The sequence below is a fragment of the Oreochromis niloticus genome, linkage group LG19 (assembly GCF_001858045.2).
Source record: "Oreochromis niloticus isolate F11D_XX linkage group LG19, O_niloticus_UMD_NMBU, whole genome shotgun sequence".
In the NCBI taxonomy this organism is placed as follows: domain Eukaryota; kingdom Metazoa; phylum Chordata; class Actinopteri; order Cichliformes; family Cichlidae; genus Oreochromis; species Oreochromis niloticus.
Window position 1 is genome coordinate 30,626,528 of NC_031983.2, and position 13,554 is coordinate 30,640,081.

The following is a 13,554-nucleotide window of genomic DNA, read 5'->3' on the forward strand; positions in this document are numbered from 1 at the left end:
AATAATTAATATTGATTAAAACCTCTGATATTTTCTTACAGTTTTATTCAAATAATGCACAAAAACACAGATCTACAAAATGCCAAATATTAAAAGCAGCAGGGCACGTGTACAGCAGGGTCAAGAAAAGAAGATGAGGTTCAAGTGACAGTTACGGGAAGATCCAGAAAATGAGGAAGTTTAGCTCCTTATCTTTAAAAACAGCAGATTTAATCATCATACAAAAAAAAGAAGCTCCTGCTGGCGACACGAGAACAGGAATAAACGCCTCGACTGTAATACCAAATTATTCCAACAGGGCGCTTCCTTCTCAGACTGCAGGATTATGTGTTTACATGTTCATGTCACAAAAGCTTTGGAAATCAGAAAACCGACCTCGATGCCCCAAACATCCAAACCTGCCCGTTATAAAAGTTAGAGATGCAATCTATAGCATCAAACTTCATTAGCAAAGAGTACAGTTAGCAACCTGCATGACACAGTTACTTCTAAATCACAAGAACAATACGTGAAGTCAAAGTGTGAGATTCTGCTGCTGTGCTTATAGTTTTAATAAGCTGCTGTGGTCACCTGTGTTTCTGTGGACAAGTGTTGGACTTTATACACCTGTGAATGAAAAATGTCCAGTTTTGTGTCATATAAACTGGATGCAGTTAGATGAGAACATCTCACAGTCTCTATTATTAAAGCACAGTTTCACAGCAAAGCTTGAGATGAGCGCCGGACTGATTTCCCTTCATAGCTCAAGTGTTACGCGCTGAATGACGACATGTTGTTGGAGCCTTCCGACGACTTCAGCCCTGACATGCAGATCTCGGACGTGCCACGTGACAAGCGAGCGGTGTAGATGTACCTTTTGCTGAAGCACCAGAGGTCCAGCATGATCTGGCGGAAGTGGTTCCTGAACTTGACCCCGACGAAGGCGTAGAGGAAGGGATTGAGACAGCAGTGCAGGTATGCGACGGTCCTGCAGATGTTGAGAAATTTGAGTTTGAGCTTCTCTGCGTCGCAGCTCCTCTGCTTGAACAGAGACAGCGTGTGGATCAGCAGGGTCACGTTGTACGGAAGATGGCAGACAATGAAGACCACAACGACCGCCAACACCACCCGGATGGCCTTGTGCCGCTGGTTGCTCTGCGCCCTCAGCAGCGTGTAGATGATGCAGGAGTAGCAGAACGCCATCACGCACAGTGGCAGCAGGAAGCCAACGGCCATCTGGAGGCTGGGTACCAGCAGCTTCACGAGCGCCGCAGTTTCAGTCTGGTTGAAAGACATCTGACACATCACGGTGACGCGGTCAGACCCCAGGAAGTTCTCTTTAGAGCGTTCGGTGTAGATGAGCGTGGGCAGAGTTAACGCCACCGCAAACACCCAAACAGCCGAGCAGATCAGGCGGCTGTAGACGAGGGCGCGGGAGCGCGCCCCAAAGGAGCGCGTCGCCCGAACAATCGCGATGTACCGATCGCAGCTGATGCAGGCGAGCAGCAGCATGCCGCTGTAGAGGTTAATGCTGTAGGACGACCGGAGCACCTTACAGGCCGCCCTGCCCATCGACCAATCGTGCTGCTCGTTGTATATGACGAACGGAAGCGTAGCCACGAAGATCAGGTCGGCCACGGCCACGTTGAAGAGGTAGACGTCCGTCATGGTCTTGGTTCTCTTGTAGAAGATGTAAGTCACCATCACCAGGACGTTGCCAATCAGGCCGAATCCACAGATGATGGAGTGGATCAAAGTCTGGGCGATGACCTCACTGGGGTCCGGATCCATGATGCAGAAGCCGTCGTCATCGATATATGTCTCAGTACCGTTGTCATAGTCACCGAATGTCGCGTTTGCAGGACTCTCCGTCATGTTTGGGACCTGGAGAAGAAAAGAAACATGATGAGTGAAGCACCGACTGGAGACATTTTCAGAAGGACCTGAAACGTGCTGTGTGTGAAGGTTTGATCGTTTGATGTTGTTCAGGTTCAGCGAGGATCTCCGGCCTCCATTGTTCTCTGTAGATCTGATGTGTTATTTAATGCTCCATCGCTCAGAGAAACCAGAAGTTGTACACTGTAAAAAACGCTTGTTTATAAAGAATTAAAACACACAAATCGTGAATTTTTCCTAAAGCTGTCCTGCTGCTGCGCTGCCTGGGTTCCCATCCAGGCGCCGTCCTGGAGCTGACCTTTCTCGTGTCTTCGGGTCAGTCATGTTTACATCGAGGATCTCTCCAGCGTGAAGTGTCTGACGCGCTACATGAGCTGAAGCCGCGGCGTCTGCTTCCACCAGTCAGTGAAGGTCTCGCAGTCACATGTGGGATTTTTGGTCTGTGCCTCTAACAGCTTCCTGTTTCTGCCATGTTTCCACTGAACGCCACCACAGCAGCTCCGACCTTAAACTTCAGCACAGTGTCTTTGGTGGTTTTTGTGTTCCTGTCTCTGCGCCACATAACGATCTGTTGGCTCAACTCTTCTCTGGATGAGTCGGTCTCATCCATTTAACAGCAAACTCAGCAGAACGAGTCTGACACTCAGATGCAAAAGTTTCAGGACACTGAAGTTGTAAAAGTTTACACACCGTCTGATTTCTAAATGTGTGATCGTGTGTGAATCATTTTGCAATAATAGTTATTAATATTGAACCAAATTTAATTTGAATCAAAGTTTTCCTTTGATTTGAAGGAAAACTTTGAAACATCAGTTGTGTGAATAGTTTGATCTGATTCTCACAAACAGCTGAATTACTGTGATTTCTGTCCTGATCTAAAGCTGCAGTTTTACTTCCAGATGTAAAATCTGTGGTGAAAAAGCCAAAATTGAACAACAGAAGGTTCTGTGTGTCCTGCAGTCAGTGTGATGACACCAAAGGAAAATCCTCGTGCCATCATTAATGCTTAGAAAGCAGGTTTGACCTCGGACAGACCACCGCGCTGTCTGATGAAAGAAGATATGAAGAGTTCAGCACCAACACTACAGATAAATCCGGCACAGCGTGCACCCTGCACACACCGGGGGTAGAAACTCCTCACACCTTTTCTAGTGGTTTTAGAAAATAAACCATCGTTCTGTTTCAGCTGTTCCTCTGGTTGTGAATGACCCACTTTCAGCCCGAGGCGACGCCTGCACAGGTACGCTGTGCTTCGTGCTTCTCTCAGAAAATGATCCGATTGTTATCAGAGGGCATCTCAGATGTAATGAGGTCAAAAAACAAACACTAAGAGCCAAACTGAAGTGAGAAAATCACCAAAAAGAGAGTGCAGAGGCTTTGTGTCTGCACAACTGCACTTTAAGCTGCTCTCATGATATTTCAGAGTTTTTTTCATTGTTCAAACACAAACGAAGATTCTTTCTATCAGATTCTGATTTCTGAAGAAACCAGCGAGCTCTAACCTCCAGTCCGGCCCACTGGATAACATTTCATTCACTCGCTAATTTATTTATTTTTCAATAAAACTATGCTGTCGGATGAGAAGTTAAAATCGGTCTAAATGCAGACAAACCAAATATAATGATGTCAAATCCAAATAGAATCTTCACAGACTGGCTTTTACTGCTGAGTTTAAGTGTTGGGCCTCTGTTTGTGGCTGTGAAACTGTTTCAGAGCTTGTTTGACTCATTACTAACATAAAAAACAAGATTGATTATTGTTATTATTGAGAATTGGAGAAAAAAATCCACATTTTTTCAGAACTAAGATGATGAACTAAACATGTGGATAAAATGTAACAGTTTCAGATTTACTGAACTAGATTTTATCAGCTCGCTGTTAAATTTTGGGCTTTTTCCAGGAGAAATCTTTAAACTATTTTTAGTAAAAAAGAAAAATTTTGAAGTTTTTTTGTTTCTTTGTTTGTCTTTTTAATAAAGCATTATAAACTTGAGATCAAACCGGGTCGCACGTGGGCCGTGACCTACAGACACTGTGACACCTTAATGAGATTAAAGTACCTCATTTGACCTTTTTTGAAATCCTTCCACTGAATTAAATCATCTGAGACTTCAAACGTCACTCCTTAAACACGACGACTCAGAACTGTTCAGTTTTTCTGATCTGAGCCGATATAAACCAGCGAGGGTGGGAGCAGTGTGAGAGGCAGAGGAGGATGAAGGGAGGAAGATGGAGGGCAGCGCGTACAAACAGTCCTAACCCATATAAAAAGCAGAGGACACGCAAAGTGTGAGATTTAAATGTCTCATATTTGATGTATTGATGAACGTGGGTCTGTGCAAGGATCCGTCTGCAGGCTTTGAAGCTGTTTCCCACACGAGCTCGTTCAACGTGTCTTTGAACAACGTGTGATTGCAAAGCTGCTAAAATACAGATAATTAAACAGGAAATTTGAATTATTCGTTTTTGTCCACCAACAGTTAAATATGCCTGTAACAAAATAAGCCCACATACTACTACTACTACTAATAATTATTATTAATAATACAAAAATCCCAGAAATTACATGAAATGAAAACTAAAAATTAAAACTTATAAATGAGCAACTAAATCAAAAAACCTCTCAGTTTAAATTTAACTAAAAAAAATTCAACATGATAATAATTCTGTTTGTTCTGCTGTTTATAATGAAAACAGCAGGAAACAGCGAGACCTTCAAAGTAAAAACTTCAACCAGATAAACAAACTGTTAGAGCTTCAGACTTCAGTTCATTTATTTAAGATGTATTAAGCAGCATTAATAATTAATATTATGTGTTGTTTCTTTGTTAAATCACATTGAATTCATTGATCTGAGGAGACCCACAGCCTGGCGTCTCTCCACGGCCCAGCAGTCACTGGGACGCCGGCTCACATATTTCACATTTTCATATTTTCTCGCTTCCCATCAAGTTAAAATGCTCTTATTAACACATGAAGCTTTACATGGACATGATAATAATAATATTTGAGTGTGGGGTGCTCTGGTTTCCTCCTGCAGGCCACAGGTTTGCATGTTGGGCTAATTAGTGATTGTAAATTAGCTGCAGGTGTGACTCGTCTGTAATCTGAGGTCCAGCTCTGCTTTTACTTCATGTGTTTGTAGAATTGGACTTTAACACGTTTCTGTAGCTGTGTTAATAATGAAGCCTCTGCAGCGCCGTCATTAGTCTGACTGACTGTGTGCGATCTCCTTCTAATGTGTGGTTTGCCGATAAGACAGTTTTGGTGCATTGGTGAGGTTTGAAAGTTGAGTTTGGGGTTTAGAGATTTGAGTCACAGCAGTTGTGGAAAAACCATCAAAGCAGATAGAAACGAGGGATGGAAAGAGTTTGGGCGAGCGAGAAGGCGTCAGTTATTTCACATGAAATCAGAGCGCGTCTGATGGACCCGTACGAGAGGAGGAAACATCAGGACAACTTCATGTTCCAGTCATTTGTCCTCGTTTCCTTTTTTCTCACACAGCATTCGTGCTTCTTATAATTATGACAGATGACACAGAAAAACAAGGTCACGGCTCCTCCCACCCGAACCCCTCACAATCTTTTTTTTTTAGGTACATTAACTCTAGTATTTTTAATGAAGCATTATTATTATTATTATTATTATTATTATTATTATTATTATCATTTTGATGAAACATTGCTACATGTCACTTTCATGCTGTGGATATTTTCTGAGTTCCAGGTCCTGAAATCCACAGCAGGTGGGTTCAGATTTAAATTTAAAAAAAATTCCAGCATTTTTTTTTTTAACAATTTCACGAATCCATCAGATGTTCACATGAAATGTTCAAAGCTGAAAAACACATTGAAGCTCTGTTTAAAAACTAAAGTGTTGGAGCCACAAGAGTCCAGAGCTAAAGACAGTTTCCCCCGACAGGCCGCGAGCGTCAGCATAAATAAACTGCAGCAGTTTGTGACACAGAGGAGCAGAAACCAACATTAGTGTCCTGATGTTTGACCTGTTTCTGATGAATCACAGTGCATTCTGGGTAAACCTTTGAGGCTCGTATTAGCATGTGGAGCAGGTAGCAGTCAGATTAATCTGTATTTGACCCCACGATCGTCTTAATTACGTGATTACCTGGACCAACCTGATATGTATTTATTATTGTGCTATCTACTGTACAATATAAAGCGCCTTGAGGCGACTTTTGTTGTGATTTGGCGCTATATAAATAAAATTGAATTGAATTGAATGTTTTGTTCTGTTTCTGGAATGAGGGAGGCAGGACATGGATGCTGTTTCACAGCTTTGAGGAAACACCTTTAAGTTCTGAGTAAATGGACCCTGCAGCGCAGCGATAAAGACACGAACAAGAACTTCAACTTCTTTAAAAACCTGCTGTGAGGAACAAATGCGACAGGTTGATATCGCTCTCATTTTACCTCTTTCAGTTCTCACTAACCTCAGTGAGGCTATTATTAATGAGAAAGGCAGTAAAGAAAAGACAACACCTTTCTAAAAATGCAAACTGGGAACAAACAGGGTTTCATATTTTTGCTGAACTGGCAGTTCTCCAAATATGAAATAATATCTGTGAAGGCAGTTTGTCCTCTAAAGTCTGACGCTGATCATTTCTTTAAAACTTTGAAATTAATTCTGTGCTGCATCTAAACAAACGTTTCCCTACATGCAGCACAGTGAAAGCAGACACTAAAATCACAATGCAGTGAGACAGTAAAGTGTAGAGCATGCATACCTTGCAGAGCGTTCTCCCTGAGCCGATGTTTTTCTGACTCCTGACAGAGCGGCAGCTCTTTAGCAGCTCCTCGCTCTGTGTGGGTACACAGAGGGTGATGGCACCACAAAGAACAAAACCTCAAAGCAGGCGCAGTCGAAGCCACGTTCTCTCAGGCTCGCTGACTGTAAAAAGCTGCTCTGATCTTCACGCTCACACGGAGCTTCCTTATCTGATGGTTTGATCAGCAAAGCCGTCACCAGCCGCGTGGGGACGTCCTTTCTTTACCTGCCCCCGCAAAGGTCACGTCTGACACAAAGAATTTCTCTTTTTTGTGGGAAACTAACATTTGATTAGCTGGCTGTATTTAAAAATGATAATTTGTTGCCTTAAAACAAACAAACAACAACTTTAGAGTTATGAGATACATTAGCTAAATAAACGCGACCTAGATGTGATTTGGAAGGAGAACCCACAATATTCGCATTTAGTGTCACTCTCACATCTGTGTGCCCCATACACCGCACTGTTACAGTAACACCAGTGACAGTGGTTTGTTACAGTAATAGTAAGAATAAAGTACACCTTTCCTCTATTCTGAGGTTTTTACATATCAGGGAATCATGAAATGAATCCTTTATCAAACACAGCAAGAACGAAATTCAGCGTGGAGATGTTTGCAGCACCAGGCCTGGTGATTTGGGCCCCTTGCAGTCGCTGAGTGAGTCATAAATGCTGTTTACATCAAAGTATTCTTTACTCATCTGTGAGGTCGTCTGTTCCACAGCTACAACTGGGACCACACTGGGACCAGACTGGGACCAAGCAATCAACAGAACAATGATCCCACACACAGGAAATCTAAAAAGCATTTCTAGGATTTTTACTAGTTATTTATTAACAGCATTATTAGTGGAAAACAGGTAAATGTACAAATAAATACTGGATACCAAATCAAACATCCAGAAGAATCCAAGTTTCTTTCTTTCTGTATTTTTAATACAATTTTATATAATATAACATATTATACTTTATTTAATAAAATAAATTTCATTCAAAATAACAGTTAATAAGTAAATAAACTTGAAAACATTTGAGGTTTTTGCAGGAAGTTTGCCTCCATCTCTGTTGTTTTCTAACTTTGAACAGAAACTGATGATGTCAAACGTCAGCTGCAGGTTTTCTGAGAGCAAAGCTGAACTTCTGTATTTACAGGATAATATCTGAGACAAAATCAGTGATTGCTCCACAAAGCACCAGGTTCACCAAACTCTAACTTTCAACTCTGAGTTTCCAGTTTCACAGAAACGCATGTAGGTGACGGGACAGATTCACCATGGCAACGGGTAAACAACGAGCAGAGCTTCAGGGAACTGAGGAAGATGAAGATGATCAACGTGGGGCATGGAGTGTATCGTTAAAATTCATCATCATCATCACTCAGTCACCATCTGGCCAACTTGTAGATTATAGATAAAACTGCAGTTCTGCCAAATTTCACATCTGAGTTTTAAATCCAATGATTCAGCTTCACGGAGATGAAGAGCAGGTGGACAAAACTGGAGATAATAATATGAATCAAACAGATGAGACCCAGTTTACTGACAGACCTGTGATATAAATGTCAGTCTCATCTTCACTAAGATATTCACATCATCTCCACCTCTGATTATTTTCCATCCCTGTAACTGATCACAGCCCCGTAAACGATTGATCCCTGATCAGCGTGTGCTCCGTGTTTAGATTTCTCCTTCTGTGTGAATGTTCACTGCAGTGCGTCTCCTGTTTCCTCTCCTGCTGCTGTTTGTGGCTCCAAAACAAACTGACAGTATTTGGTAGTGAAATGGCGCCACCTCGTGTCTCTATGCGATGCATTTCACTGACGTCACAGCCAGTTAAAGTTAATCCTTCCTGTCTTTGTTGCAGGTGATGAGGCTGTCATTGAAGGACTCGGGACAGATCTGATGGCTGCAGTCTGTTCTGTTATCTCCTAGATGCGTTAGTATTCTCCACCATTAATCCTTATTCTGTTTTGTGCATAACGTAAATCTACATCACAGAGTCAGGGTATCTAATATTGTGTCCACCCTGCACCCTGTACATGCACACAGGTGGACGACATCTTATGCAGAAGGTGGATCTGAAACAGACAGGAGACTGTAAGGTGGAGTCAGGGGAGAGTGTAGGTGGTCAGTTGGAAGCTGAAGAAGGAGGAGACAGTCTCTGGGTGGTAGAGTACCAGATGACTGAAGTGCTGAGGTAAGTTATAAATGATATAGTGGTGCATAAACACGCAGAGAGATGCTAACCTGCACACTAACACTGATGTTTATTTATCAACAACATTTTATTAATAATAAACAGGTGTGATGGTGATAAGTAATATAATTCATATCGTTATTATTTGTATTGTAGTTTCTCACTTTGACCACCAGAGGGCAGTGAACACTCATCACAATCACAGTCAGCTGCAAGTAAAAACAGAACAACCTCTGATTCTCACATTACATCAGTCTGTTTAACTCAGTGTTTCTGATGCTGGAAGCTATGATGTGAAAATATAATACAGCAAAACAACCAGTTTCATCACAATTTATTCAAACAACAAGACACGTTTGAGTAAAGGTAGAAACAGCTCAGATAAATTAGGTTCAGTTAAGTCCCTACAAATCAGAGAAAAGCCCAACAATCAGACATCACTCTGTGACCAAAGACCTGGTGACAGAGGGAAGGAAAAACTGCCTTTAACAGGAAGGAGACCCAGGAAGTGCAGCCATCTGCCGCAACTAGTTGAAGGTGGGTCATCGTATCTCCTGATGACTGTCCTGAGGAAGCACTTACACAAAGGAAAAAACATGACAATGACTCAGACTTCTACACTTTACACAGTTCATATCTGAATAATATGATGATGTTTGTTTCTGTATTTATGTGATGATGAGAAAAGTTTGAGTGTGTGAAGCTGACCAGCTGTACAAGGAGACTGGTTTAATGAGTTTCATGTGTGAATCCCAGTTTCACTGAGTTTCATTGCCTTTTACTTCCACGCTCAGACCAGAGCCTTCTTTAACACCTTCTGAGCGTCTTCAGCGAGCTGGTTGAGGATAAAGTTCAGAACTCTGTAGGTCGTGACGAAGGAGAGGCTCATGGCTACCGGGATTCCCACTATGGGAATGAATCTGGACACTTCCTCTGCTCCAATTAATCCAGCTGCTCCTCCAAGTTGGGCGAACGCCTTCAGGAAGAGCTCTTTAGTAATTTCCTTCGCAGCCACTGGTGAAATGATGACATCACGCAGCTCAGTGTATGACACAGCTGTTCTGATAGCGAGTCTCTTCAGAGATTGGACATCGAGACCAAACGCATGTACAAAATGTGTGACAGCACCAATCAGCACAGCAACATCAACAGCAACAGAAAGCCCGGGAACGGGAACAGCTGCAGCAGCTGCAGACAGAGTGGCCAAGAGATATAAGTGTACCTTTAAAGCTTTTTTCTTCTTGCTGATGACGTCGGGGTTGACGTTGGGCATGACATACAGCAGAGTGTCCCTCTTATCTTTGGGAAGCTCTCTCTCTAAGGTCTCTTGTAAGAGAGAGAAGTCGAACTTGTGGAGCTGAAAACTCGACATGAGGAAGACTCGTGGAGACTCGATGCCTAAGTCTTTGAGTAATGCGTCACAGAGGAAACATGTCAACACGATCAGGTTCATAAAAATAAAAAACGATTAAAAACTAGATTTAAATGATTTTGAAAACTCGACCTCACTCACGCTGAATGCAGTCGTCTCTGATTTTTGTGAGAGTTTTCTCTTTGCTGGAGTCTGAAACACTTTCCTCGGCTCGGATATCGTTGTCGATCTTTGAGCGAACAAAGTAGAAATTTTTCTTCATCTTCTTAATCTTCTGAGCGAGTTTCACGTCGTTTTCTCTGAAGCGAGTGTCTGAGATGATGAGGAAGAAGTCATACTTGTCAAACCCAACAAGCTTCAGGTATTTCCTCGCTGGGAAGTCTTTGGTTCCGATTCCAGGAAGATCCCATAAAGTCACGTTGGGATTATCTGGATGGGGGTACGGTGTGACCTCTGACGTAGTTTCTGTGACACCAGTAGGAGCAGCTCCCTCGTCTCTGTTCTTTATCCCCCTGAAGGCATTAATAAAGGTGGATTTACCTGCACCACTTTCTCCTGTGATGGCGATATTTAACGAGACATTAGTTTGTTTTTCTAAATATTCTTTAATCCTTTTTGCTGCTCCGGCCGTGTCGTTGTTCTTCAGGGCTTCTTTAACTCCAGGAATTTCTTCTGGGCACGAATCATCTGGATCCTCCATGCTGATCCTGACAGAAAGAAAAACATAAAGACTTTTATTCTGGAACGCAGACACATACTATTGATTATCAGTAATGTTACTGACGGCACACAGACACAGCACATGTGGGCAGTAAGTCATTACAGGTAAAACGGTAAATGTCGGTAAAAGACGTGTTTATATGAGAAAACACTGAGCCCACCAAAGTCTCTTCCTGGGGTTTGTTGAGTATTTTTACATCCAATATTAACATTAATTTACAAATAATATCTTTCTATAAACCTGAAAGTTTGCCTTTTCCTTGACTTGAAAAACTAATTTGTGCTTATTCTCATTCTTGTTCTGATAGGACAGCAAACCTGTCACTTAACTAAGTTTAAGGTAACAGCAGGTACTCACTGGATTCCTCGTACTGTTGACACACACACAGCTGGATCAGCAACAACTGCGATCGGTGCTTCAGTTTGTTCTCACCTGGTTGTTATACAGGTGCAGTACAGGTGAGGGCAGATCCTTAGAGAGCGACCAATGAAAATGCTGCAACCTGAACCAACCAGTTTGTTTTTACTCTTTTTTTTAACTGCAGGTGTTGTTGGAAACAGAGAGGAGGGCTGTGTGTGCATAACAGAGCTGCACCTGCAAGAGCAGCAAACATGGTTAAGGAAGTGAACCACAGACACTGTTTGGACAATTAGAGTTTAATATTTAAAATCCACGAGCACCGCCTACAGCAGAGCTCAGCCAATAAGATCACTGTGTTTGCTGCTGTGATGGGCGATGAGTCAAAACCAAAGAATGTTCATTTTGTTGTTTTTAAAGTTCGACTGGTTGTACCTGAGTTTGGACAGAGGTTACACACACACACACACACACACACACACACACACACACACACACACACGGTTACAGCAGGATGAGTATGTGAGTTTAATGAGTCACCTGACTGTCAGGCTGAAGAGTGGCAGCATTCTTACACTCATCAATCACCCAAAACTGTAGACGTAGTTTTAATTCACTTGAAAGCCAGAAAACTAAAAAAACAGTTTTATTTGTTGTTACCGATCGTCCATCTGGGCCTTAGAGTTTCTGATTTTCATACTTTTATCTCATTTAGTGCTCAGTTCTGATAAAATCATCATTGTAGGTGATTTTAACATCCAGATGTTGAAAATCAGTTACAGTAGCCTTTCCATTTAGAATAATGGATTACACATGAGGACTCTCATCACAGTAGGTGTCTTTCTGAAAGTGCTGTAACTAAGTTTAAGGATCTGCTGTAGCTTCTCTGAAAAAAAAGTCTCAAATGAGAAGTGGTCATGGGCCGGCTGAGTCATCTGGATTTTTCCATGGTGTCCCTGTGGTCCCTCCTCTGGGCGGAGCCCTCGTCAGTACACCTGTTATACTCACCTGTGGGAGATCCAGGCCAATCTGCAGGCAGTATTTAAGACTAGAAGAGGACTCAATCTGTTTCACCGTCCCCAACCTCAGCTTCTCCAAACCTCCATTAACCAACCTGTCCCTCTGTTCATCGAGCCCCCACTCCAAACACTCACTGCTGTGCTTTAGTTTTACTGTCACTGTTACACACTGAAGGAGGACGAGGTTCATCCAGGTGCACACTGAGGTTTATTGCTCTGAAACACAGCAAAACAGCAGTTCTGTGTTACTGACAGCTTCTGTTACCATAACTGGCCTGTGTTACTTTTGTAAGGGATTACTTGGCCAGTCACTTATTTGTCAGAGTGACTGTCTGCCACTGCCACCTACAGGTTACTGAGTTAAAGCAGATAACTCGTAAGCTGGAGAGGAAATGGTGCGTCACAAATTTAGAAGATGATCATTTAGCCTGGAGAAATAGTTTGTTGCTTTATAAGAAAGCCCTCCACAAAGCCAGAACATCTCACTACAACCCTAAGAACAACCCTAGGTTTCTCCTCAGCACTGTAGCCAGGCTGACAAACAGTCAGAGCTCTGTTGAGCCAACCATCCCTTTAACACAGAGGTGGGGGAACTCCAGGCCTCAGGTCCCGAAGGTTTTAGATGTCCTTGATGCAACACAGTTGATTTAAATGGCTAATTTACCTCCTCAACATGTCTTGAAGTTCTCCAGAGGCCTGCTAATGAGCTAATCATTTGATTCAGGTGTGCTGACCCAGGGCGTTATCTAAAACCACCAGGACACCGAGCCTTGGTACCTGGACTTCCCCGGCCCTGCTTTGACTAGTAATGATTTCATGAACTTCTTTACAAATAAAATGTAACCATTACTGAAAAAAAAATCCCAAATTTGATAACTGCTGATATTTTAGACTTTTTCTCTCTGATCTTTCTGAGTTAACTTCAATAATTAATTCCTCCAAACCATCAACGTGTCTTTTAGACCCCATTCCTACAAAACTGCTCAAAGAAGTCCTGCCATTAATTAATTCTTCAATCTTAAATATGATCAACCTATCTCTAATAATCAGCTATGTACCACAGGCCTTCAAGGTGGCTGTAGTTAAACCTTTACTCAAAAAGCCATCTCTAGACCCAGCAGTCTTAGCTAATTATAGGCCAATCTCCAACCTTCCTTTCATATCAAACATCCTTGAAAGCGTAGTTGTCAAACAGCTAACAGATCATCTGCAGAGGAATGGCTTATTT

At 42.3% G+C, this 13,554-nt stretch overlaps 1 protein-coding gene and 1 pseudogene across 1 annotated transcript; both read right to left on the reverse strand.

Moving 5' to 3' along the window:
• Nucleotides 1–417: 417 nt before the first annotated feature.
• Nucleotides 418–7,536, reverse strand: ccr6b (chemokine (C-C motif) receptor 6b). Its single transcript, XM_019348574.2, has 2 exons — nt 6,620–7,536; nt 418–1,863 (listed from the first exon to the last, which is right to left on the reverse strand). Exon 2 carries the CDS (start codon nt 1,852–1,854, stop codon nt 751–753), a length of 1,104 nt encoding a protein of 367 aa, XP_019204119.1. The 5' UTR covers nt 1,855–1,863; nt 6,620–7,536; the 3' UTR covers nt 418–750.
• Nucleotides 7,537–9,174: 1,638 nt separating this feature from the next.
• Nucleotides 9,175–11,549, reverse strand: LOC109195830 (interferon-inducible GTPase 5-like; annotated as a pseudogene).
• Nucleotides 11,550–13,554: the final 2,005 nt, after the last annotated feature.